Source organism: Ictidomys tridecemlineatus, chromosome 8 (genome assembly GCF_052094955.1).
Source record: "Ictidomys tridecemlineatus isolate mIctTri1 chromosome 8, mIctTri1.hap1, whole genome shotgun sequence".
In the NCBI taxonomy this organism is placed as follows: Eukaryota; Metazoa; Chordata; class Mammalia; order Rodentia; family Sciuridae; genus Ictidomys; species Ictidomys tridecemlineatus.
The window spans coordinates 48,188,367-48,211,735 of NC_135484.1; the positions used below are offsets into that span (position 1 = coordinate 48,188,367).

The 23,369-nt window shown below is 39.0% G+C and overlaps 2 protein-coding genes across 8 annotated transcripts in view; one reads left to right on the forward strand and one right to left on the reverse strand.

Moving 5' to 3' along the window:
* Positions 1-23,369, reverse strand: part of LOC120889121 (uncharacterized) — a 169,688-nt gene that overhangs the window by 76,808 nt on the left and 69,511 nt on the right. Inside the window, exon 2 of the mRNA XM_078018512.1 lies at positions 10,327-10,657. Coding sequence (XP_077874638.1) covers positions 10,327-10,657 — 331 coding nt within the window. The remainder of the gene's footprint in view (positions 1-10,326; positions 10,658-23,369) is intronic.
* Positions 10,407-23,369, forward strand: part of Hs3st5 (heparan sulfate-glucosamine 3-sulfotransferase 5) — a 256,107-nt gene continuing 243,144 nt past the window's right edge. For 5 of the 7 annotated variants that reach the window (XM_078019373.1, XM_078019375.1, XM_078019370.1 and 2 more), the window contains exon 1: positions 10,407-10,518. The gene's annotated coding sequence lies outside the window, so the exon portion shown is untranslated. Of the gene's footprint in view, positions 10,519-10,572; positions 11,354-23,369 lie in introns of those variants that run through there. The other 2 variants (XM_078019371.1, XM_078019372.1) reach the window with 2 other exon arrangements.

Here is a 23,369-nt window from a genome sequence, read left to right on the forward strand (position 1 = left end):
TTGGCACCAAAAGAGACATGAATACCAGTGGTACAGAATAGAAGACATAGAGACAAACCCACATAAATACAGTAATCTCATACTAAACAAAGGCACCAAAAATATTCATTGAAGAAAAGATATTTTCAACAAATGGTGCTGGGAAAACTGAAAATACATATGAAACAAAATGAAATGAAATCCCCATATCTCACTGTGCCCTCAAATCAACTCAAAGTAGATCAAGAACTTAGACCCTAGAACAGGGATCCTGCACCTAATAGAAGAAAAATCGGCCCAAATCTCCATCGTTTTGGCTTAAGAACTAACTTTCTTAACAAGATTCCTAAAGCACAAAAAGTAAAATCAAGAATCAATAAATGGGATGAATTAAAAGCTTCTCAGCAAAGGAAATAATCAATAACCTGATGAGAGAGCCTACAGAATGGGAGAAAATCTTTACCACTTGCACCTCAGATACAGCATTAATTTCTAGGATATATAAGGAACTCAAAAAACTTAATACCAGGAAAACAATTATGCCAATCAATAAATGGGCTAAGGAACTGAACAGACACTGCACAGAAGAAGAAATACAATCAATCAACAAATATATGAAAATATGTTCATCATCACTAGCAATTAAAGAAATGCAAATTAAAACTACTCACTGAGATACCATCTCACTTTGGTCAGAATGACAATTATCAAGAATACAATAACAATAAGTGCTGGTGAGGATGGGCGGGTACTATTGGGGGGGGACTGCTAATTAGTGCAACCACTCTGGAAAGCAGTATGAAGACATGTCAGAAAATTTGGAATGGAACCACAATTTGACTCAGTTATCCCACTCCTTGGTTTATACCTGAAGAACTTAAAATCAGCATACTATAGTGACACAGCCACATCAATATTTATAGCATCTCAAATCACAATAGCTAAATTATGGAACCAATCTACATGTCCTTCAACAGATGAATGGATAAAGAAAATGTGGTTTATACACAATGGAATATTACTCAGCTTTAAAAATGAAATTATGGCATTTGCTGATAAATGGATAGAGCTGGGGAATATCATGCTAAGTGAAATAAGCAAATCACAAAGAACCAAAGGCTGTTTTCTCTGATATGCAAATGCTAATTCACAATAAAGAGTGGTAGCCTAGGGAAAAATAGAGGTACCTTGGACTAGATAAAGGGGAGTGAAGGTAGGGGAGCAGGTATGAGGATAGGAAAGATAGTAGAATGAATTGGACATATTACCCTATGTGCATTTATGACCAGTGTAATCTGTGTAATTCTGTATCATGTACAATTGGAAGAGTGAGAAGTTATATTCCATTTGTATATGATACATCAAAACGCATTCTACTTCATGTATGAATAATTACAATGAAAAAAGAAATATAATACAAGCTACCTATGCAATTTAAATTCTAATAGCCATAATTAAAAATAATTGAGGTGAAATAATTTAATATATTCAACTATTATATATATATAATTTAGACCAATCCTAAATAATTATCATTTTAACACAATATAAAATTACTAATTAAATATTGTCTTGGATATTTTTTACTTCATCTTTGAAATTCCATTGTTTTATACCTACAGCGAATCTCAGTCTGACTACATTCGTATTGTCTCAGAGCTTCATGTGGTTAGGGGATGACCCTGTACTGAACAGTCAGGCTCTAGAGTTTACTAACCTTTCCATCTCCAACACCAACTGTAGCTGCTCTTATAGATGCACTGTGCTAAAGTCAAAAGGAACCTGTATGTTTCACAAGCTTGAAACAATAATTTTCAAAGTTCTCACCATAAAGTAATGATAAACATTTAAGAAGATAGACATGATTAACCTGATTTAGATATAATGCAATATATATAAGCATATCAAAACACTCTGTTCTCCCATCAGTATGCACAATTTTTGTGTTGCTCTGTGCCAGTTAAAATTCAATTTTAAAAAGGAAACGTTCATCAGTCAAATCAACCCCAAATTCACTTTCTTGTCTTTACAGAGTTAACCCCTCTCTTTCTTATAGCCTGGAAAGTCTTCCCTCTGCTCCCTTCTGTTCTAGGTTTCATGTGTTTTTTCTTTAAGCCCTACCCAATTTTATAGCGGCCAGGCAAAAGCCTTCCTAATATGGTCCCAGATAACAATGGCTGGTTCCTGCTCTTGAAGAATAAAAGTGGAATGATTAGAATTGTAAAAACATGATGCTCTTTTCTTAATAAAAATAAGATATAGACCTCAGGAGGTTGATATTGAAAGGAAAACTCTCTGGTGAGGAGTAATAGCCTTCCAGAATACGGACTTAAGGGCCTAGTCCTTGTAGAGATCTTTCATGGTTATTCTTGCCTTCCATTCCCACCTCATAATTGCTGGAACTAAATGACTAAGTCTCCATCTTAAGAGACAGTGACAATTCTTCTCTTCACAACTGAAGCAAAAGTGTTAGAAATGAATTGAAAAAATCTGGCATGTAAAACTTAGCTTGTTTTCTGTGTGAGCCATAGTACTCTATTCACATGGGGTAGGGTGGGGAACAAGGAAAAAACTTCCTTGTTCCTCTTCTCTCTCTACATGGTGACATTGCATTCAACCAAAAAAATAACCTGTGACTTTATGAATATACAGACTCTTTTGGATCTGGATGTGTATCATCCAATGCTATAGCCATTACCCACATGTGTCTATTGAGTACTTGAAAGGGGCTAATGCAAACCAAAATATGTTGTTCACGTAAAATACATGCCAAATTTCAAGACCTGGTATGTCTATGAGTTTTCCATTGGTGCTAAAAAAATTACCATAAATTTAGTGGCTTTAAAGCACTCGTTTATTATCTCATAATTCTGTAAGCTAAAGAATTCCCAGTAACATGTACCTGAGTTGAATCCTCTGTTTAGAGTTTCATAAAACCAAAATCAAGGTGTCTGTCACTTCATTCTTTAGTAGGGACTCTAAAGATGAATCTATATCCATTCTCATTCAGGTCATTGGTCAAATTCAGTTTCTTCACGTTATAGGGTAATGATCTCCTTTCATGACTGACCATCATCCAGAAGCCTTTGGGATCCTAAGGCAACCTGCATTCTTTGTCACATTGTCACCTCCATCTTTAAACCAGCAAGGGCATATGCTTTGAACTCTGACTTCTCATGTGACAGAGTCGTGCATCTCTCACATCTCTTCTATTTCTAGTCTGAGCTTCTCCTCAGCTGTTAAAAATTTATATGAAGGAACTCTCCAGAACACTCAATGAAAGGTAGCATGTGTGGCTGCCTAAGCCTTCCTGCTCAGTGCAACCAGCCATCACTCACCAGCTATCAAAACTGGTGAAAGAAACTACTTTAATAGAATTGGAGTCAAACCAATTGGAGTCAGACTTTGGAGTCAAACCCAATCCAACTAGGAGTTTAAAATGGCTTATAGAAAACTGGTATTGAAGTACCACCCTGACAAAAAATATAGGACAGAACTTTAACCATATTCCTCATACTTATAAAGTGTTCTCTAATGCAAAAGAAAAAAGAAATTAGGTGACAAAAGAGGAAAACAGATAAAGATGGTGGAGCAAGTGGTGGTTTTGGCTTTCCCATGGACATCTCTGGGCTTATTTTTTTGAAGGATGAAGGATAAAGAGAGAAAGGAAAGACAAAAATTTTGTGAACTAGTTCATCATAACCTCCAAAGATTTATATAATGTCACAACAAGAAAACTAGCTCCATAAAAGGATGTGACTTGTGACAAACATGAAGGCTGAGGTTTGAAAAAGGGAGATGTAAAATGAGTTCCCAATCACTGAGGTGCTGGAACACAAACAAGAATTTCTCAGCTGAGACCCGGAATGATTCAGCAAATTAATTCTGTGTGTATAGGGAATAGATCAGCCCTAAAAACAGACGTTAAGCCTGCAATTGGAATAAGGCCCTCTGTTAAATCCCCAGTATCACCACCACCACCACCAACAACAAAAAGGTTGCAATATAAGATAGATCAAGAAGGATCTACCAGTTTGTATGGACAAAGAAGTGAAAGATGACCAGAAGATAACATTCCATGGTAAAAGCGATCAAGAATGGTGACTGAAACCAGAAGATATTATTGCTTTAGATTAGAAGTACCACACTGTTCTGAATGAGAAGATCTTTTCATATATGTAGACATATAAATGGTTGAGTGATTGAATGGATGTCAAAACCGATATATATTCTGTATATCTGAATCCTGGTTATCATCTCTCATCCTCCAGGTTAGCTTTTTAGGTATGAACTAAATGAAAGTTTGTAAATTTATTGTAGACACATTAAAAAAAAGTCATCTAATCACCTAATTTAGGTTAAACTTTCCTGAGGATGGCTTTCTCTGTCTTGGTGTTCTCATTGCTAGAAAAACTTTTACCTGAAAGGAAGGAAGTTGACAAAAATGATGAAATTGTTCAGGTAGTATTTATAGACTTTGAAACAGGTCAGGAAAGATGGATGGTACTATACAATGGAGAAACTTACAAGGATGATGAACATCATCCCAGAGGTAGTGTTCAGTGTCCACCCTTTTCATGTTATCAGTGAAAACCATGCACTGGTGGTCATCTCCATGCAGTGGCCAATGAAGACCTATACTCTTAATATGCTAACTTCTTACTATTGTAGCAAGGATTTAGATTCTTAGCTTTTGCCTGCTTTTCTGCTTCCATTTTGCATCTGACTTCTGTGCTCTGAGTCACCTTGAATTATAGGAAACACAAGTATGATCTATAAACATCTCATGATGAGTTGAAACTACTCCCCAGGCAACAGCAATGTTTTTTACAGCAGATAAGTCCTGACCTTACCAATCCTGAGGTAATGCAGGACCAGACACACCTGATCAAGATCAACTGTTTGGCAGCTCTACAAAGCCTGGAGCTATGCAAAGCCCCAACCTTACCTCATTTCCTTTCTATAATACCACAAAGTCATCATCAACCCCTTAAAGACAGGACTAAGAACATGAGTCCCTTTGTCTTCTTGATATAGCTACATTGATAAAAGTCCCTTTCCATGTTTTTCACCATTACCTTTTCTGTATATTTTTTGGGGCAAGTAGCAGGACATAGTTCATTGAATTCCCCGAGTGGTCTTTATTGTTATTTGTGTTACATAGAATTCATTGTGATTCCTTCATATTAATTCTACTGCCTCAAATGTTATTTAAAGATGGCATATTAGAGCATTTGGTTTGTGGGATCAGTGAGAGAAATGATCATATATGTATACAGTTTATGTATTGCATAACTATATAACATATATATGAATCATTAACTTTTGTTAATAAGTTCTGGTACCATTTTATTTCCTTCTCTGTGGACCATGATAAGCCCCTGAATAGTGACTTCTGGAGGTGGGAGGCTTGGAAGTTCATGTAAAAAGATGTTCACATGGATGAGAAGTAATTTGCATACACGATCAGGACACTGTTCCTTAGGTATGTTACAGGCTTACTTCAAGCTACTTGACTTATGCTCCAAAGGGACTGAAATTTAATGTTAGGAATACAGGAAATCATAATAAATTTTTTTAAATTATATGCTTAAAAGTCATCATGTATTCTTCACATGCTGGTGCCTAAATATCAAAAATCAAAGCAATTCTTGAAATGTATCACTTTTTATAATACATTAAATACAAAGTATTTCCAATGTGTGTCACTCTAGTTATTTTGCTCAGACAAAAAACAGCAGCTTTTCACTAATCAAGATATGTAAATTTTAATTTTAACTGGGTAAATTGAATAATACAAAAATTACTATTTGACTATTAAAAATGAATGCATATGATTAAATTATAAGATCTGTAACTTTAATTACATCTGCAAAATCCCTTTTATAATATAGAGCAATACATTTACCAGTTCCAGGGATTAAGACATGGACATCTTAGGAAGACATTCTATCAAATTTTGAAAACATGTAAAATATCTTAATAATTTTAATGTTGATCATATTTTGACATAATAATATTCTGAATATATTAGTTACATACAACATATTATTAAATTAATTTCACCTGTTTGTTATTAGTCTTTTAATGAGTTATAAAAATATTTAAAACTTATATATGTGGTTCCCATTTGTTCCTTGCACCACACTTCTTTTGGTCAGCACTGGTCAATACCTAGAGAAAGGTGAAATCCTATTTCAGCACCCTCATAGTTTCTAATGTCCTACCTGAGGATGCATCCCTTTCATGAGAGATGTTTCCCTTACAATTAAGCATAATGTTATGAGTTGGATATGAAGTTTCAATGTGTCAATATTGAAATTTTAGAGGTAAAATTTTTAGATTATGACATTGTAACCTAGTCAGTCCATTCTAGTTTAAGAAGACTGGCCGGTTGGCAGGCAGATGGGTTGCAGCTGGAGATGGACCATGGAGGCCTGCCCTGGAAGGGTTCATCTTCCTCACAACCCCTTCCCCTTTCTATCTCTGCTTCCTGGCTGCCATAGAGGAACGGTGCTCCTCGACATGCCCTTCAGATAGAATGTTCTGCCTCAACTTGGACCCAGAGTAATAATGTCATCTCACCAAAGACTGAACCTCTGAAACTGTAAGCCAAAATAAACTTTTCCTCCTCTTAGCTATTCTTCTCAGGTATCTTGGTCAGTGATGAAAAGCTGGGAAGCACACGTGGCCTTACACTTTAATGTCTCCCATGACTAAACAAAGCACAATATAATACAAAACTCACATTTTTTGAAGCAAGGGATTCTGAATTACAGTTCTGGAGTACATAAATGTGGGTACAGGGACTCATTTACTTTGAAGGAAAGGGTTCCTGATCCACCAGCTCTATACCTGACAAACCCAATGATTACTGACCTCACTCCATGGAGGCAGAGGTTTCTTTCATTCATCTTTTGAAAAAAAAAAAAAGTGTCCATCTAAAAATTGGTGATACAAGGTTTATTAGCCCTAAATTGACTTAACCTATTTTGTCTCTCTCGAAGACTGAGGCAAGATTTGCAGCATCCTATTTTAGCTATCTGGATGGTGCCTAGGAATCTCCAGTCATTGCCTACTTTCAGGAGCACAGGTCTGATGGATAAACATCCTGAGCAACAGGTGAAAAATGGCCTCTCAAGTGATAGACTTCTCTTGAGCTACCCTTTAGAATCAGAACTAAGCTCATGACTCACCAGTCCACAGTTTGACCAAAACTACTTAATTATGTGTAATTCTCACCCCCTGCTCCAATTCTTCCTCTCTGTAAACCTACAACTCCTGGCAGCATCCTGAAAACAGAGGTGAGATGCTGGATCTCACTTTGCCTTTCGATAAGACCATATTAATTAAAGCTTTTTCTTTCTTTCTATTTTTCACCATTACACTTTATGCTAATTTTGTAGTTTGTTGGAAGCTCAGGAATCATATGTGTGACCTAGAAGTCTGGTCACATTGCCAGAAATATACCTCTCTGGACTGATCTGTTTCCAGCTGCAGGCATGATCCTGCACATGGAGGTGAAATCAGTGGGACAATATCACATATCATCAGCTACAGAGGTAAGGATTCTCTGAGAAGAAGTTGGGGTCCCTGAGAAAGCACAGGCTGCTAACTGTTCCTCAGCTGCTATAGAGGCACCAGCCTGATGTGAGACAGAATGATAAAAAACAGATTCACCTCATCCATACTCCTCCTTAGCCACCTTCCTGGTTCAAAATAAACAATGAATACCAATAAAAAGATAATACAAATCAACATTTTAAATAAAGTTAACTAATTGAAAGGACTGATAGATGGAGTGAGGCATTCTTCAAAATCTATTGTCATGTCTTTGGGGACTTTATTTCTTATCAGCAATTTTTTTCCCCTCAGTTAAAAACAGAACAGAAACATTTGTTCAGGAAAAAAAAAAAAGTAAATCGTGTTTCTTTCTTTCTTATTACTTTTATTGTTTGAGGTTTCTTTTAGACTATAATGTGGCATTGTGATTTTGAGTTGGGAAAAAAAAAATCCCTTGTCTCTCAAACATAAGAATGTGATTGTATGCTATTGTTGCCAACAATGAGCTAAAGAGGTTAATGGATCACATATCTGGCAAACAGCCATCTTTCCTCAGCTCAATACACTACACAATATACATTTTGTTGTTGCTGCTGAGCTTATGATTTTGTCTTGAGAAGTTGGTAAATATGTTTACTTAGATTTCAGTTATCTTCTTCTAGAATTAGAGGGGCCTCATCCTTCAGGCTAGAAACTGCATTTAAAAATGCAGTTTGAGATCTGAGCTCATGACCTTTGGAAGGGATGAAAATGGGCCTGTGGAAAGAGGTGAGGCTGGATTTTGAAGGAGAATCTAGAAATATTGTGCCTTGTGAATTGTATCTGACCTTTCATTTTCAGATTGACTAAATTCACAGAGTGAAATTACCATAATAAAAAGGAATGGATACTGGGGAAAGCACAGCAATTCTTTCTAGTGTTGTTGCTGGTGATCATTCTAACAGACTTCTAATTAAATGGACCAATATTCTCCACTGACCTCAGGTTGACTCAACTTTGCATTCTATGATTGTTGTTTGAAAACAGACAAGCCCTCCTGAGTAGTAACACTGTGATTTCTTGCCTAAAGGACTTTTCTGTTCGCTGCATTTGTAGTATGAAATGTAAGTAAGAGACTTACTGCCTCTACAGAAAGAAGTAAAAACGGGGAGGTATGTTTCAGGAAAACTTCAGAGGGAAAGGGTTTATTAATGACAGTGATAGTTTTGCAGGTTATTTGACCGGATATGGATATATTTCGAGGAAGAAAACGAGTTGAGAGAGAAGCAATAACACGTTTCCTTCGATTATATGGGATCCTTTCATTCAGGCAAGGACCACAGTAAATAGAACGTCGAATCAGTTCCCTGGACTGTTGTTTTCCTGGGGACAAGGTAGAGGATAGAAAGACTAAATTGGGAAGATAAGTGTGCCTCTGGGCGTTGGAACTTTGGGACTTGGAAGAAGGCTGAACCCTGAGTTCCTTTTACCAGCTAAGCGGTGATGGTGATCGCCCCCTGTGACTCCGGATGCATACAGCAGCCCAAAGCACCGCTGCTGACGCGGCCCGATCCTTCACAGCCACTAGTTCTTCAGCCAGATAAGCCGGAGCTCCCAGAACACCTGTGTGCCCCAAGGTTTGAATGTGTCCACCTCACCCCCTTTATACCAGAAAGACATGTCTCAGCATCTCAGAGAATAGGTCCCTTCGACCTCTGAGTCCCGGAGCTCTACCATTACTGGTCACCTCCACAGGTTCCCCAGGCTGAGACCTCAGTCCGCTCAGGAGCCCTGCGCTCCCACCTGACAACCCCACTGCACTATTCGCCAGCGGTTCTGGCGCCTGGGTGGGACTCCCGGTGGCTCAGTAGCAGGACCTCCACCTCTGGGTAAATCCTCCTCTCCCCCTCCCGCCCCTTCTTCGCCTGAGGCCCTGCCCTTCCCCTGCAGCCAGCCGCTCCAGTGCGTGCGCCCATCTCTCCGCGAAAGACACCTGCGCTTCTTTCCCCACCCTTCTCCTCCTCCCTTTCCATGCGGTTTCTCCGCCGCCTTTGGGAGCTCCGGAACGGCAGCTGGAGGAGGAGCACTGGGAAGTGGGGAGGGCGAGGAGGAGTAGGGGCGGGGTGGGTGGGAAGAGAGCCGGGAGGGTGTGGACTGGCAGTCACTCTGCAGCTGGTCGCCGGGGACCTGGTCCCTCCTGCGCGCCCGAGTGATGGAGGGGAAGAGATTCGCTTAGACACACACACGCGCACACAGCTGGGCACGTCTCCGGGAGGCAGCTGCCGGCTCCAGCGCGCTGGGGGCCGGGCGGCGGCCGTGACAGCGCAAGCCGCGGGAAGCAGAGCTCCCTCACAGCTTGGCACCGGCGGTTGGAGGACGCAGGAAGGGAAGATCCCAACCACACTGACTGTTGCTCTTTTGGGTGCATCCTGAGGGAACGAGCAGCTTGAAGCTGTCACCGAAAACGTCCGAGGCTCTCACCCTCCGCTTGCGGGGTCCGGGGCTGCGCCGGTGCCCTCGCGGGGAGAGGAGAGGAGGATGCGCACCTCCTCCCGCAGAACGTCTGCGGTCCCCGACACTGCGCGGACTCGGGCTACGGCGGCAACCCGTGCAGTGCCCGCGCCGCGGGAGCGCGCCCTGCCGCACCTGGCTCCAGTCTCTCGGGGAAGTGCAGGAAACGCGCCCTAAACTCCACTACTTCTCGCCCGCCTCCTCCCCCTCCCGGCTCCCCGCCCAGGACCTCACGGCGGCCGCCGCCGCCAGTGTGTGGGAGCCCGCCCGCCTCTTACACGCGCGCACGCACACCTCTGCTTGCCTGCTCCCATTCACGCCGACTCGCTCTCAGCTGAGCCCAAGCCAGAGCATCTGAAACTCCTGGACCAATTGCCGCCCGCTGGGACCGCAGATACGGCCCCGTGGCCCGGCGTGACCGGCCGCCGGCCACCGCGCCCTGGGCTCCCGCCCGCGCCGCCGCCGCCGCCGCCGCCGGGGACGATGGTGAGCAGGGCGCACTGCCCGCCTCGCGCGGGGGAGGGGCTCGAGCACACTGGGCTGAGTGAGACCTCGTAGATTGGGGGGAAATAACAAGGGGAGAAAATCTCCAAAAGGAAGCATTCGTGTGTACCAGCCAAAAGCACTTTGTGGGGTGCGGTTTTCCGGGGCGCTACTCCGGGAAGACTTTTGAGTCGTTTGCTGGGGCTCGGGGGTTAAACTAGTGGGAGATGAAAAATAGCGGGGGCGATTCCCCGGGTGAATTTATACTGTCAGTCTGAATCTCTTTTTCCAGAGCGCTACCCCCAGCGCTGTCCTAGAGGAAGAGGGGGAACAAGCGTTCACTCTCTTCACCGCGCTCTGGCAGAGTTTGGGGGCTCAAGCTCGGTCACTTCTGGGGGTGGCTTTGCATTGCCGCTTGGAGTTTTAGAGTAGCTTTAGGGGAGTGAGAGGCTGTGAAGCCCGAACGGAGGGCAAGCGGGGAAAGGCAAAGGCTCAGTTAACGTGTGGGAGGGTTGCCCTCTCTTTAGAGCTGGCCCCACACTACCAGTCCCCGCCACCTCACAGCCCCAATTCACGCAGCCCTTCCCACCCACCCTCAACAGGCACGCACACACTCCGGAGATGGATGCAGTTGAGGGGGTGGTCATATTGCTATTGATAAGAGGTTCAGGAGATGACTTTGGCTACTGACTGGAGCGCTGTGACTCCTGCCCTGCCCCTGAAACTTGGTAGATCACCTTGTTTCAGGGAAGCAGGGTAACAGCGCCCGGCCTGGTGTGGATACCTTTACCTGGAGGTTCCAGGAACACAACCAGCAAACCTCTACCGCAACTCCCAGGTCAGTTCAGCTTGGTGGGCTCTCAGGCATCCCTCCCTGAGTGCTTTAGGAGACCCACCCAAGGGAGCTGCAACTGGGATCCTGGGATCCATGCTTTCCCCAGTCCTCAGCGGGTGGGTCTCTCTCTCATTCTTTCTCCTCTCCTATGAACAGTTTCTTCATGGAAAACATTGATCCCTTAAGGGGAGATTTAATATTTGCAAAGTGCTTTATATCATATTACTTCGTGGATACATTTAATTGCACTGTACTCCCCTCTGATTTATGTAAACTTAGTCTGATAAATAGCATGCAGGGTCAGGTTGGGCGGGAGCAGAAGTGGGTGGGCATCCTTTCTGTGACAGAGTTCCTTTCTAAACCAATTTGATAGAAGTAATTAAAAGCGGGCGTTTCTGAAAGATTTTGCTCAGGGATTTCTACATATTTCAGAGCTTTATACAAATAATTTTAACATATAATTCAGTTCAAATGTATTTGTCTTCTTTTCATGGAAAAGTTGAAGAAAAGACAATAAAAGAGGATCACAGATTTGGATGTTGAATATGACTATTTAATAATGTTTTTATTGCTATCAATTGTGTTGCAACAGATATTTAAAATTTAACTAATGTGTTTCCTTCTAGTGAAATTCTTTTTAAAAAGAAATGAAAACAATTCTACTTACCTTTCTTCCTGTATTTGTTTACAAATGGTCATTTTTCAAAGTGAACACCAGAGCAGGCTTCTTTACTTAAAGAATAAAAAGTTATTCACCAGTGAATTGTGATATGATACAAGGAGATGCTAGGAGACACATAATGATGGAAAGAAAACAATTGCTTACATTTAACTACCTCCTTTTCACTCTAACAGTGAAAAGAAAAACTACTCTGGTCTCTTCCAAGTTTCGCTGCAGTATTTAAAAATGCTCTTTTCTCAATTATTAAGATATATGGAAACATCAGAACTCATATAAAATAATATTTTCAAATAGATGCCTAAGCAGATTATATGAGAAATTACAAGCCTGGTGTTTAATGGACAATTACAGCAAGTACTGGGCCATGGTTTCTAGATTAAGCTAGACTGCATGCTTGAATGTTAGTATTTAAAGTTGCTCCCTTTCACATCTTTGTGAGGAGGTGTTGCTCATTGTTTTGATCAGGCTTGCATTATTGTCCTTACCATTTTACACACATACACAGATGTTTTTGAATGAATAACATTCTTACTCACTGAATTTTTACTCATTCAAAATTGTATTTATTGAGAACATGAGTACACACAATATGCATAACTAAACTGGAGTGTTATTTTAAACAAGAAAGGATTATTGCTAGAAGCAGGGTGCTTACTCCTACACTGTGTAATAGAACTGTAGAGTAGAGGCTTACTTAGAGAAGCAGCTTCTTGCCCAAAGTAGGTGATCAACAAAAAGCTGCTGATGCAAAAATTATGGAAAATGTTAACTAGCCAACTTTGTTTCCACCCTAAATTCCACCATTATTCTCAACCCACCATGTCATTTAGATATGACTCAACTTTAGAGAATTGTTGTTGACGCTAATCTTCTTGCTCTTTGAATACTTTAGAGTAATATAACTATGTGTGCACTGTGTATGATTTCTATGGAGCAGTGCCAGATCCGAATATGTCATTAGTATTCATTTGTGAATAAATGCAAATGTTCCTGTTGCATTGCAAAAGAACTTGACTTTATAGAACACAACAAATATTTTGTTCCTTAATTCCTCATCTCTTGATTTTTATAATGTCTCTTAAAATGCAATTATATGTAAATTTACAATTATATGTAAAAAACAAAAAATGATTACTTAAGGTTTTATCTTTTGTTTTATTTTCAGAAAAAGGGATGTATTTTTGGAAATTTTAGTTCAGGAGAATTTTTGTTGACTTTCTTGACATGTCTGTCAGGATGGTCTTTTATTGTAGGAGCTCTCATTCATGATGAAATAACTCTTAAGGTAACTTCTAATAAAATGAACTATTGGTGGAGAGAATGCTTCTTGCTAAAACTTCTTGGAATAGAGTGAGCAGTAACACTAAGATTATGTCATTGAAATTATATACATGCTTGTATATTTTATTGTCTATATATGCATTATTTTAAAATTTCTTAATACTTTTTCCAATAGTTTAATATCATAAAATTATTATAATTGAGTAATTACTGTTTGACAATATAATTCTATTTTTAAAGGTAGAGTAAATAGTTTAAGAGGAGAGAGCAAATCAAGTTAAAAGAATAATTATTCAAACCAAAGATTTATCTCCATCTAAGCCCTGTCCTTTTGTCGGGAAGGGAGGTCAAAGCCAAAATATGTAAACTTTTCATTATGGGATTTTTAGTTTCTATTGAGAAAACTTTTGTTTAATTTTTTTCTGAGCTTACTATGAATTCTTTGAAACCAACAAAAGTTTAATTGTTTTCTGGAATTCAATTTAATTGTTGACAAGTTTTATTTCTTGTAGAATAAGTGTTTATTTCTGAGAGTAATGATGTTATCTTAACCTTCATAGAAGTGCAACTAAAGCAAGATATTAATAACTATATTTAAAAATCCCCGATCTAAGTCAAACCCACTTCAGAATATCTATTATTTATCCAAAGTAAAGTTAAAAGATTACATTTGGAGATCCATACAATGTACAGGTAGGATAAATGAACCACTCTAAATTTCATATACAACTTTCATTATTATATCTTATCATCAATTAACATTTGGTGCAATAGATTATTATCTTCTTGAAAAGTGTATGAAAGAAAGCTGTCAATATTAAGAAATTGTTGAATGGTTGACTTGACTTTGGATCATGTTTTATATGTGCAAGTTTTATATGTAAATATATGGAAGTGTATGTGTATACATACACAAACAAATGTATATGTGTACTATATTTATATATTTTTGTTTATGTATTTGTCTATATTTTGTATAATACCTTTGAACAATAGGATCAAATCCCCTTGTGCTATATGTGGTTTGTGAAGAGGGGATCTTCTTGAGAATAATAATTATACACGCTCAATTAGTCTGAAATTAAAAGTTTGGAGAGTCTTGAACTTTTTTGAACAGTTTATTTAATAAACATGTACAATAACTTTTAGAATGTTCCTGACACTGTCCAAAGAGCTCCATCATTAAATTCTAGTAGCCAGTCTGTCATCCCCCATTTTGCAGACAGGAAATAGACAGGCAACATAATTATTATTATCCTCATTGGGGAGATGAGGAAACTGAGGTCTCAGCTGATTAAATAAATGACTCAAGCTCTATTCTAGGCCCAGACAATCCACTGTGCTGTGCTACTGCTCTTGAATAGGTTTTTGTTTTTCAGTTTGCTTAAATTTGGAGCTGAGTCTTAAAGCCAAATATATGCTAGCTGTTGAGATTTACAAGAGTTTTCAACTTAGAGTGGATTCTTAAGAAATTTTTGAGGAAGGCTGTTGTAATGAAGCAGTGACATAACCTGAACCACAGCCACACTTAAGCATAGTGCTGTACCTTAATGTAGTTTTTAATGGACTCAATAATTTTCTAAGGTTCAGCTGCTTTTAAATTAGGCAACTTTAAGAACTGATGCTATACTTAAGTGGTTTTAATAGCAGAGAATCTGATACTGAATGTTTTATGCCTCCCATAATATCCTTATAATGTGAACTTGAACAGAGGTCAGTGTTATGTGTTACCATTTGGTACATGCAAAAGAAATCACAGTTTTATAGAAAGAGTGAAATGAGACCTTCTCTGCTCAAGCTTTCCTGCACACAGTAGGCATTAATGTTTACTGTATGAACTGAAGCAGGATATTCTACAAGTGGCTTGTCAGAGGTGAGGAAACTTCAAATCATTTTATAATTGCATAGATTTTTAAGATGTGGGATTTAATATTGGATAGACATTTTTCTTTTCATGATAATCTCAGGACATTATTATTTAGGGAGCCCTGTGGAATAATAACTTGTATGAGATGGAGTGGCCTGAGAGAAGGAGGACGTTGGTGTAGGAGTGTGAGATAATAGTGTGATTGAAATATTTAAATTTAAAAATAGACAAAAGGAAGAATGTCTATTATAATTGTGGATTTTTTTTTGGAAAAGCCATATAAGACATAATTAACATTAAGTAACAGAATCTTTAAACTGCTAATGAGGGAGCATAACCATCCTATCATAAATATTAACAGTCTTACTATTTGAGTATAGGTTGGGGAACTATTCAGAAACATATTAAAATGTCACTGTAATACTCTTTACCATAGTTAACTAACTCAAGTCAATGAAAAACTCACAATAATCCCAAATGTGCCTCAACATAAATAACGTGTTTATTGTAGTACAAGAACTGGAGTCAGACAGCTGGCTGAATTAGAATCCCTACTTCACTGCTTATTAGCTATGGCATCTTGGGCAAATTACTTAGACTTTCTAATTCTCAGTAATTTTATTTGTTACATGGAAGTGGGAATGCCATTTGTATACTTTCTTAAGATGATCTACATAAAATGTCTAACACAACACAGGTGTGTTGGTGCATGCCTATAATCCCAGTGGCTTGGGAGGCTGAGGAAGGAGGATACCAGATTCAAATCCAGTCTTAGCCACTTAGTGAGGCTGTAAGAAACCTAATGAGACCCTGTCTCAAAATAAAAAGTGAAAAAGACTAGATATGGTTCAGTCCTTGAGTTCCTTGAGTTCAGTCCCTGAGTTCAGTCCCTGGTACACACACACACACACACACACATAAATGCCTAGCACAGAGGTTCAAGAAGCAGTAGTTGATAACTGCTGCCACCATCATCATCCTTAATATCACCTAACATCATTGGACATGGTTAAACATAATTGGGTTCATGATGCTCATCATAAGTGTATTTGAGTTGGTTGGTCTTCACTGAAAGTCATAGGTTCTTTGGATTCTCTTACTGTGATGGAACTGGATGAAGAAAGACATTTGTGTCTCAAGACTTAGGTTGGATGAAAGTGTTACTGGCTTTAAAGGCCTGTGGTAAGCACAGAAATTGAGATTCATAGTTTCATGCAAGGCCCAGTTATATATGTTTACACAATTCTTTGGAATGTGTATCCACTTCTAGAGTATATGGGAAGAATAAAAGTTTTTGCTAAAGGCATTGGAAATTTTTATTTCTCTTTACATCCAATATGAGTTAAATGTTTTAGGATACATATTATTTTTTTAACTCTCATATTTTACATCTGATAGAATTTATTGTATAAAGGGTAAAGTTCTTTGTCTACTGTGGCAAAACTTGGGCAACCTGACTAAAAAGGTTAAGTTTAATTTGATTAGCTGTCTTTAGACTTAATTAATTTTGGTAACCACTCAGCTATTCGCATTTTATGCTTACAATGCTTAGAAACTCAAGATCTTCAATGTTATATTTTTTCTAATATATACCCATTCATCCTTTTATCTTGTAAAAATAATAAATGATACTAGCTAACATTTATTTATTTTTCTATGTACCATGAAGTATAGGCCTTAATGCATTTCACCCTTGTGAAGCATTTGGTGGAACATGCCATTAGTATTTGCATTTCATAGATGAGGAAATCAAGGCTCAGAAAGGTCTCATAGCTAGTGGGGTGGAGCTTTGACTCAAACCCACATCAGCTGGCTCCAGCACACACTGGTAAGCCCCACATTAACAGACTTCTTTGCTGCCATTAGCTCCCACTTACTAGCCCTAGATTTCCAGGCCTTGGAATCCAGCAATGCTATTTCCTAGTGTCTTCCCTGCAACAAAAGGAGCAGTTTAATTTAAATAAATATTAATTTCTTGGTGTTGTCATATCACACTATTTTCATATATACATTTAGTGGCCACTAAAATAACCAACTATTCCATGTTAATTTTAGCAAACTATTGAACCTATTTTTAAGAAGATTTCCATGGGTCTGCCAAGATACTGCTGAATAGTTGAATCTGCACTCTGTGTGCAGTGGTGGGAATTGACTTTGTCTAAGAGTGGGATTCCTTCATCTGGTGAGCCAGCTGCCCATGACCCGAAGTTCCTAATTGCCTTAATTTTTCAGAGCTGAATGAAACAGTTGGGGCCAGAGAGCACTTGGAAGGAGCCCTTCTTCCCAAGGACATAGGATATAGAGAAGTGGCCAAGCTCTTCATTAGGGAGCTCCAGATACTCTCAGAAAGAAGCTCTATGTCTGTCCCTTCATATCATGGGCCAAGTGCCATGGGAAAAGGGTGAAAAGAACACAGTCCCTATCTTGAGAAGCAGTCATGTTGTCCACGGAAGAATTTTCAGGCTTTTTCTGGGTATTCTCAGAAGAATCCTTCAGATCTAGGATTCCAAGGATCTGGATTCCAAGGATTCTCAGAAGAATCCTTCAGATCTAGGATCTGAAGGATTCTTCCCTCCTGAGAATACCCAGAAAAAGCCTGAAAATTCTTCGGTGGACCACATGACTGCTTCTCAAAATAGGTATTGTGTTCTTTTCACCCTTTTCCCATGGCACTTGGCCCATGATATGAAGGGACAGACATAGAGCTTCTTCCTGAAAGTATCTCAGATCCTGGAAGCAGAGAGCTGAGGCAACCAAAGGGACCTGGGGGCAGGGGCAGAGAACAAGACAGGTACAAGGGTTCACAAGATTGATGGGCCCTGGATGGATGGATTGCTGATGCGAAGGCTTCTCTTCATTCAGTAGGTATAAGTTTCTGTTTCCAAATCTAGACCAGATGTATGGTCCCGACTTAACCCTGAGATCTGGCTCTTTAAACAATACTGTTTCCCACTGTTATGAAAAGCTCTGCTGTGCAACCATAAAACCTTACTAAGTATGTTTTATGGTTTTATGTTTTAATTGTCTATAAATGGAATATTCTTTTCTTAATCAGATATTTATCTTAGTCACATACCTTGTACACTCTGAAATGGATGACCAGGCAGTCAAGGGTTACTCCCAAATCTGTTCTACCAACAAGAAAGGGCTTAAGGGTTTGCTTTGTCTTATTTATTTATTTATTTGGTTGTTGTTGTTGTTTGTACTGGGTATTGAAGCTGGGAGTGGTCTACACTCTATACTCTACATCCCCAGTCTTCTGTGGTGATGTTATTTTTGGTGATCGATAAGTTGCCGAGGAGGCTGACCCTGAACTTGCAGTCCTCCTGCCTCAATCTCCCAAGTCTCTGGGCTTACAGGCATGTGACACTATACCTGGCAGGGCTTGAGAATCTTATACACCTTTACATTTTTAGTGTTACTTCTTTTCCAGTGCTTTGTTATTTTTATCTTCTTTGATCTCAGTATCACCTGCCCAGATATTCAAGAAAAGTGAGAAACCAAAGAGAAAGTTAGTTACAAAGTTAGAAAAGTTAGTGGGATAACAGTAGTATCATAGGATTGTTTTGTGTATCTCCCCCTATTCCCACCTCTGGTCTGTCTCCAAGACATGACAATCCTGCCTCCTCAGCTATCTCACCAGCACCAGTGCTACTACTTTAGTTCTGGTCACTGGCACTTCTCACATGACTCATGGTAGTCTCTTTATTAACCTTGGGCTTCCATTCTCTTCAGTGCTTCTGAAAGGTCTTCTGACTACAAAGCTGACCATGCAGTTCTCCAGCTTAGAAACCTGCAACATCCCTTGCCTACAAGATCAAGTTTAAAGTAACTTAGCTGGCTCACTAGCTCAACCTTCCTGTCCCAATAACCTGGCCTGAGACTCCTCCTGTCACTCCTTGAGGAGGTCCCTGCAATTGGGTGATTCCAAACAAAGAATCGACTATGCTTCTTCACACATCCATGCCTTTGTATGTGCTGGTCTCTCCGCCTACATATTCTTTCCTGGTCTAATTTATTTTCTTACCCCCATACATATGTGCATCCCACTCACCCACACCCAAGCCAGAATGGGCTAGCTTTCTATTTCTCTACTATACTATAGATCACACTCCATTGTGTTATTTTCAATTCTCATCTTCTCCCACCCGTATACACTCATTCTTTCCTACCTTCTCCAGTACTCATATCTTCACTGCCTAGTACAATATCTGGAACATAAGAAGCATTTACTTTATTTTTTATTGGAGAAACAATCATCTTATCTTTCCCTCTGCCTGAGTAACATTGTTATGCTTCCCTCTCTATCGCTAATGACTCTTTCAGTAGTCATTTATTGAGTAAGGACTCTATGCCAGGTAGTATGGTGGGTATTGAGGATGTAATGACTTAGTCTTTGCTCTCATGAAGCTTGTAAACACAAGAGCAAATCCAACTGGCAAAGAAACAAGTGTTCTTCCATTTGCTAGATGATGGGGAGAAGATACAGGGAAGACAGTGCAGAAGAGGGTTCCAGTCTGCCTGGGAGAACCAAGAAAACTCCACCTCTCCTTCTTTTACCTTACTAGTACTCTTTTCCCAGTATTCCAAATATCTAGAATAACCATCCACCTATCAAAGTTATTAATTTTGGAGTAGTACTAGGGATTGAACCCAGGACCTTGTGCATGCTAGGCAAGGGCTACCCTACTAAACTACCCCCAGTCACCAAGACTATTAATTTTTTTTTCTTTTGCAGTATTGGGGCTTGAATTGAGGGGTGCTCTACCACTGAGCTATATTTCTTACCTTATTTATTTATTTATTTAATACAGGGTGCCACTAAGTTGTCAAAGCTGGCCTCCCATTTTCAATCCTCCTGCCTCAACTTCTGAGTCACTGGGATAATAGGTGTGTGCCACTGAGCCTGGCTAAAACTATTAATTTTTAAGAATAGATTTAGGTCTCCATTTCCCCAATATGTATCTATAGGGAATTTAAACAGTTTTTATTTTTATGTCTTACCTGCAAGGTTAGGAAAGTTTCTAACAGTTCCAGAATAGTGTATGAGCTCACTTTTTAGGTTTTTTTACTATTCAAATTCTTTTGAATATACTTGATGATCATGTTATGTGATTAAATTTATTTCTCTTTATAAAGCAAGGAATTTATATTTTACCAATTATTAGTATCTACTTAATGTCTTATAAAAATCTGATTTCTTTTAAAGATTTGAGATAATTATGAAACTAAATTCTTTTGCCATGACCAAAGTGGAAAATTCAATAAGGCTGAGACTAACTAATAGCATATGATAATCAAATTACAGTTCTTTATCTAGTACTCAAGGAATAGAAATTGCCTGTTGATTAATGTATTTAATACCAAACATGTGGAAGCAATTCTTTTTAGATGTGTGTGTGTCATTCCTTGGTAAGTAACCATACATACAATTAAAATAAATTACCTTCAAAGATATAATATTCAGAAATATGTAATATATAATACACTATTCTCTAAACTCATTAATACATTAATATAGTATAGTATACAAACTACAGGTTGAGCATACGTAATCTGAAAAGCCAAAATCCAAAATGCTTCATAATCTGATATTTTTGAAGCACTGACATGATAATACAAGTGGAAAATTCCACAGTTGATGTCATGTGACAGGCTACGGTCAAAATGCATTGCACCAAAATATTGCATGAAATTAACTTCAGGCTATCTGTATAAGGTGTATGTACAACATAAATTGAATTTTGTGTTTAGACTTGGATCCCATCCACAAGATATCTCATTATAAATATGCAAATATTCCAAGATTAGAAAAAATTCCATATCCAAACATTTCAAATAAGGAATACTCAACTTGCATAATAACCACTTAAGGTGACCACGTTTATTATCGTATATTATTTCTAAAGTTAAAAAGAAAACAGGATCAAATATCTCACTATATCATATTCTTCACTACCTTTTTTTATTGGTTGTTCAAAACATTACAAAGCTCTTGACATATCATATTTCATACATTAGATTCAAGTGGGTTATGAACTCCCATTTTTACCCCAAATACAGATTGCAGAATCACATCGGTTACACATCCACATTTTTACATAATGCCATATTAGTAACTGTTGTATTCTGCTACCTTTCCTATCCTCTACTATCCCCCCTTTTAATACATTAAAGCATTAACTACTGTTTCTCTAGTTATGTAAACATTGCAATCTCATTTTTATGTCTTAAATCTGAGAGAAAACCATGAGCAATATAAAAGTAGAACCAAGCTTGTCCTTTCTGTTTTCACTTAAAAGTTCACGTTCAAATTCTTATGCATTTGTGAGGATTTAACTATATTATTTTTTAAAAAAGTACCTTAACTAAGGGATATATTCATATACCCTCACCACAGCTTTTATAGCTTTTTGGTTAATAAGTAATTATGTTGCCTTGAGAAAGTGTCTAGTTTTATTCTCTTGCAACCATGAAGTGATTTGTGATTGAATTTCATCTGAATAATGATCAACATTCTTGGTCTACAGCTGGTTCTTTACATACATTAAAATTTCCAAGCCCAGCAACTTACCAAGGCCCCAAGCAACTCAGTGAGACCCTGTCTCTAATTAAAATACAAAAGAAGGAGGAGGGGCAGACTGAGGGTGTTGCTCAGTGGTTAAGGACACCTGGGTTCAATCCCTAGTACTCCCCCCCCCAAAAAAATCCAAAATATTGAAATGCTGGAAAGCTAAATGTAAGACTTATATGTGTTACAAATAGGGTATCATCTGAACTGGGAGACTTTTGAAAATAAAAGGGGTACATTAATAAGGATGCTGAGAAAAGATGTTATAAAGTCTCTAAATATGGTTCATTGTTGTTGCCTCCCTGGGCCCAGTAGTCTACTGCTTGGAGAGATCAGCCATAAGAGTTGGGATCCACACCTTCTTCACTTACCCAGCTCTGAGCTGAGCAGCCATTCTGTGAGATATGCATGGTGCTGTCTCTGTGCCAGGACTCTCCAATACCTCAAATAGGTTTGAGAAGAAAGACTTATTTTTTTATTGTTTCATAAGAGAACCACAAGTTGTCTTGGCTCCTCTCATTAGATAAAAGAGAGCTTAATGTAGAAAGGGGTATAATGCAGAAAAGGAAAACGGGGATCTTGTGAGGGTGGAGCACCACAAACCAATGTGTCCTCATGTGAGGAAACAGAACGCATGTTCTTGTCATCACCAGAGCAGAGATTCCTACCTTTGGCCCTTCTGCCTAAACCCTTGCCAACAAGCATCACCCACTTACTTCATCTTCTTTGAGTGGGCAGCATGACAGCAATTCAATATAAAGACAGCTCATGCTCATGCATTCAGCAGCTATTCATGGAGCACCTACTGTACTCCAGGAACATGATCATCTGCACTCAGCATAGGTTGGACCGTTTGAGGATGTGGTGAGAGGTGACAGAAGCCCATAAACGTCCACAACTTTCAGAGGTCTCATCCATCATCCATGTTTATCCTGATTATTCTCTTTGAACAAACCTGATTTTTTAAGGACCTTGGTAGCTATTCAGTTTCTCTTAGTGAGATCTTGATCATTTGGAATTTGTACCTTTTTTTTTTAGAGCTATCTGAAATAATGTAAATTATATCAGTAGGGAAAGTGAGAATTAATGGTATGGGGAAAGGAAGAATTTATACCACTCCCATTAGAGTATGCATCCTATGCATCCTAGGCACCTTTTGCCTAATATATTTTTAATATGCATCCAGGTAACTCTACTTTTTAAAGTAATTTTCCATCTGAAAAACTTTTTTTCCCTAGGGACAAAAAAATATATTTACATAATGTGCTGAATTCAGAAAAGTAGCTGCCAAATTCGTGGGGACCTATAACAAGATAATTAATTATCTAGTAACACAAGGACTTGGTGGAGTGTTGGATATAAAGCAGATGGTGGGAGAAGAAGGATGAGGCAGTCAGGATGCTCTGAGGGCTGCGATAAGTCTTGTGGCGACAGTGGGGTGAAGCCACTAGTATGCCAAACCTCCGTCAGACTCTACTTCCTGCTGCACTTATTTTTCTTGCTTGGTGCTTCCACCAGCCCATTACTTCACTCCTGGGGACTCCAGATTCCCTTTGCCACTGCCACCACATTCATTTCAAATGTCAGGGGAAGGGAGGAGGAGGAGGAGAGGACAAAA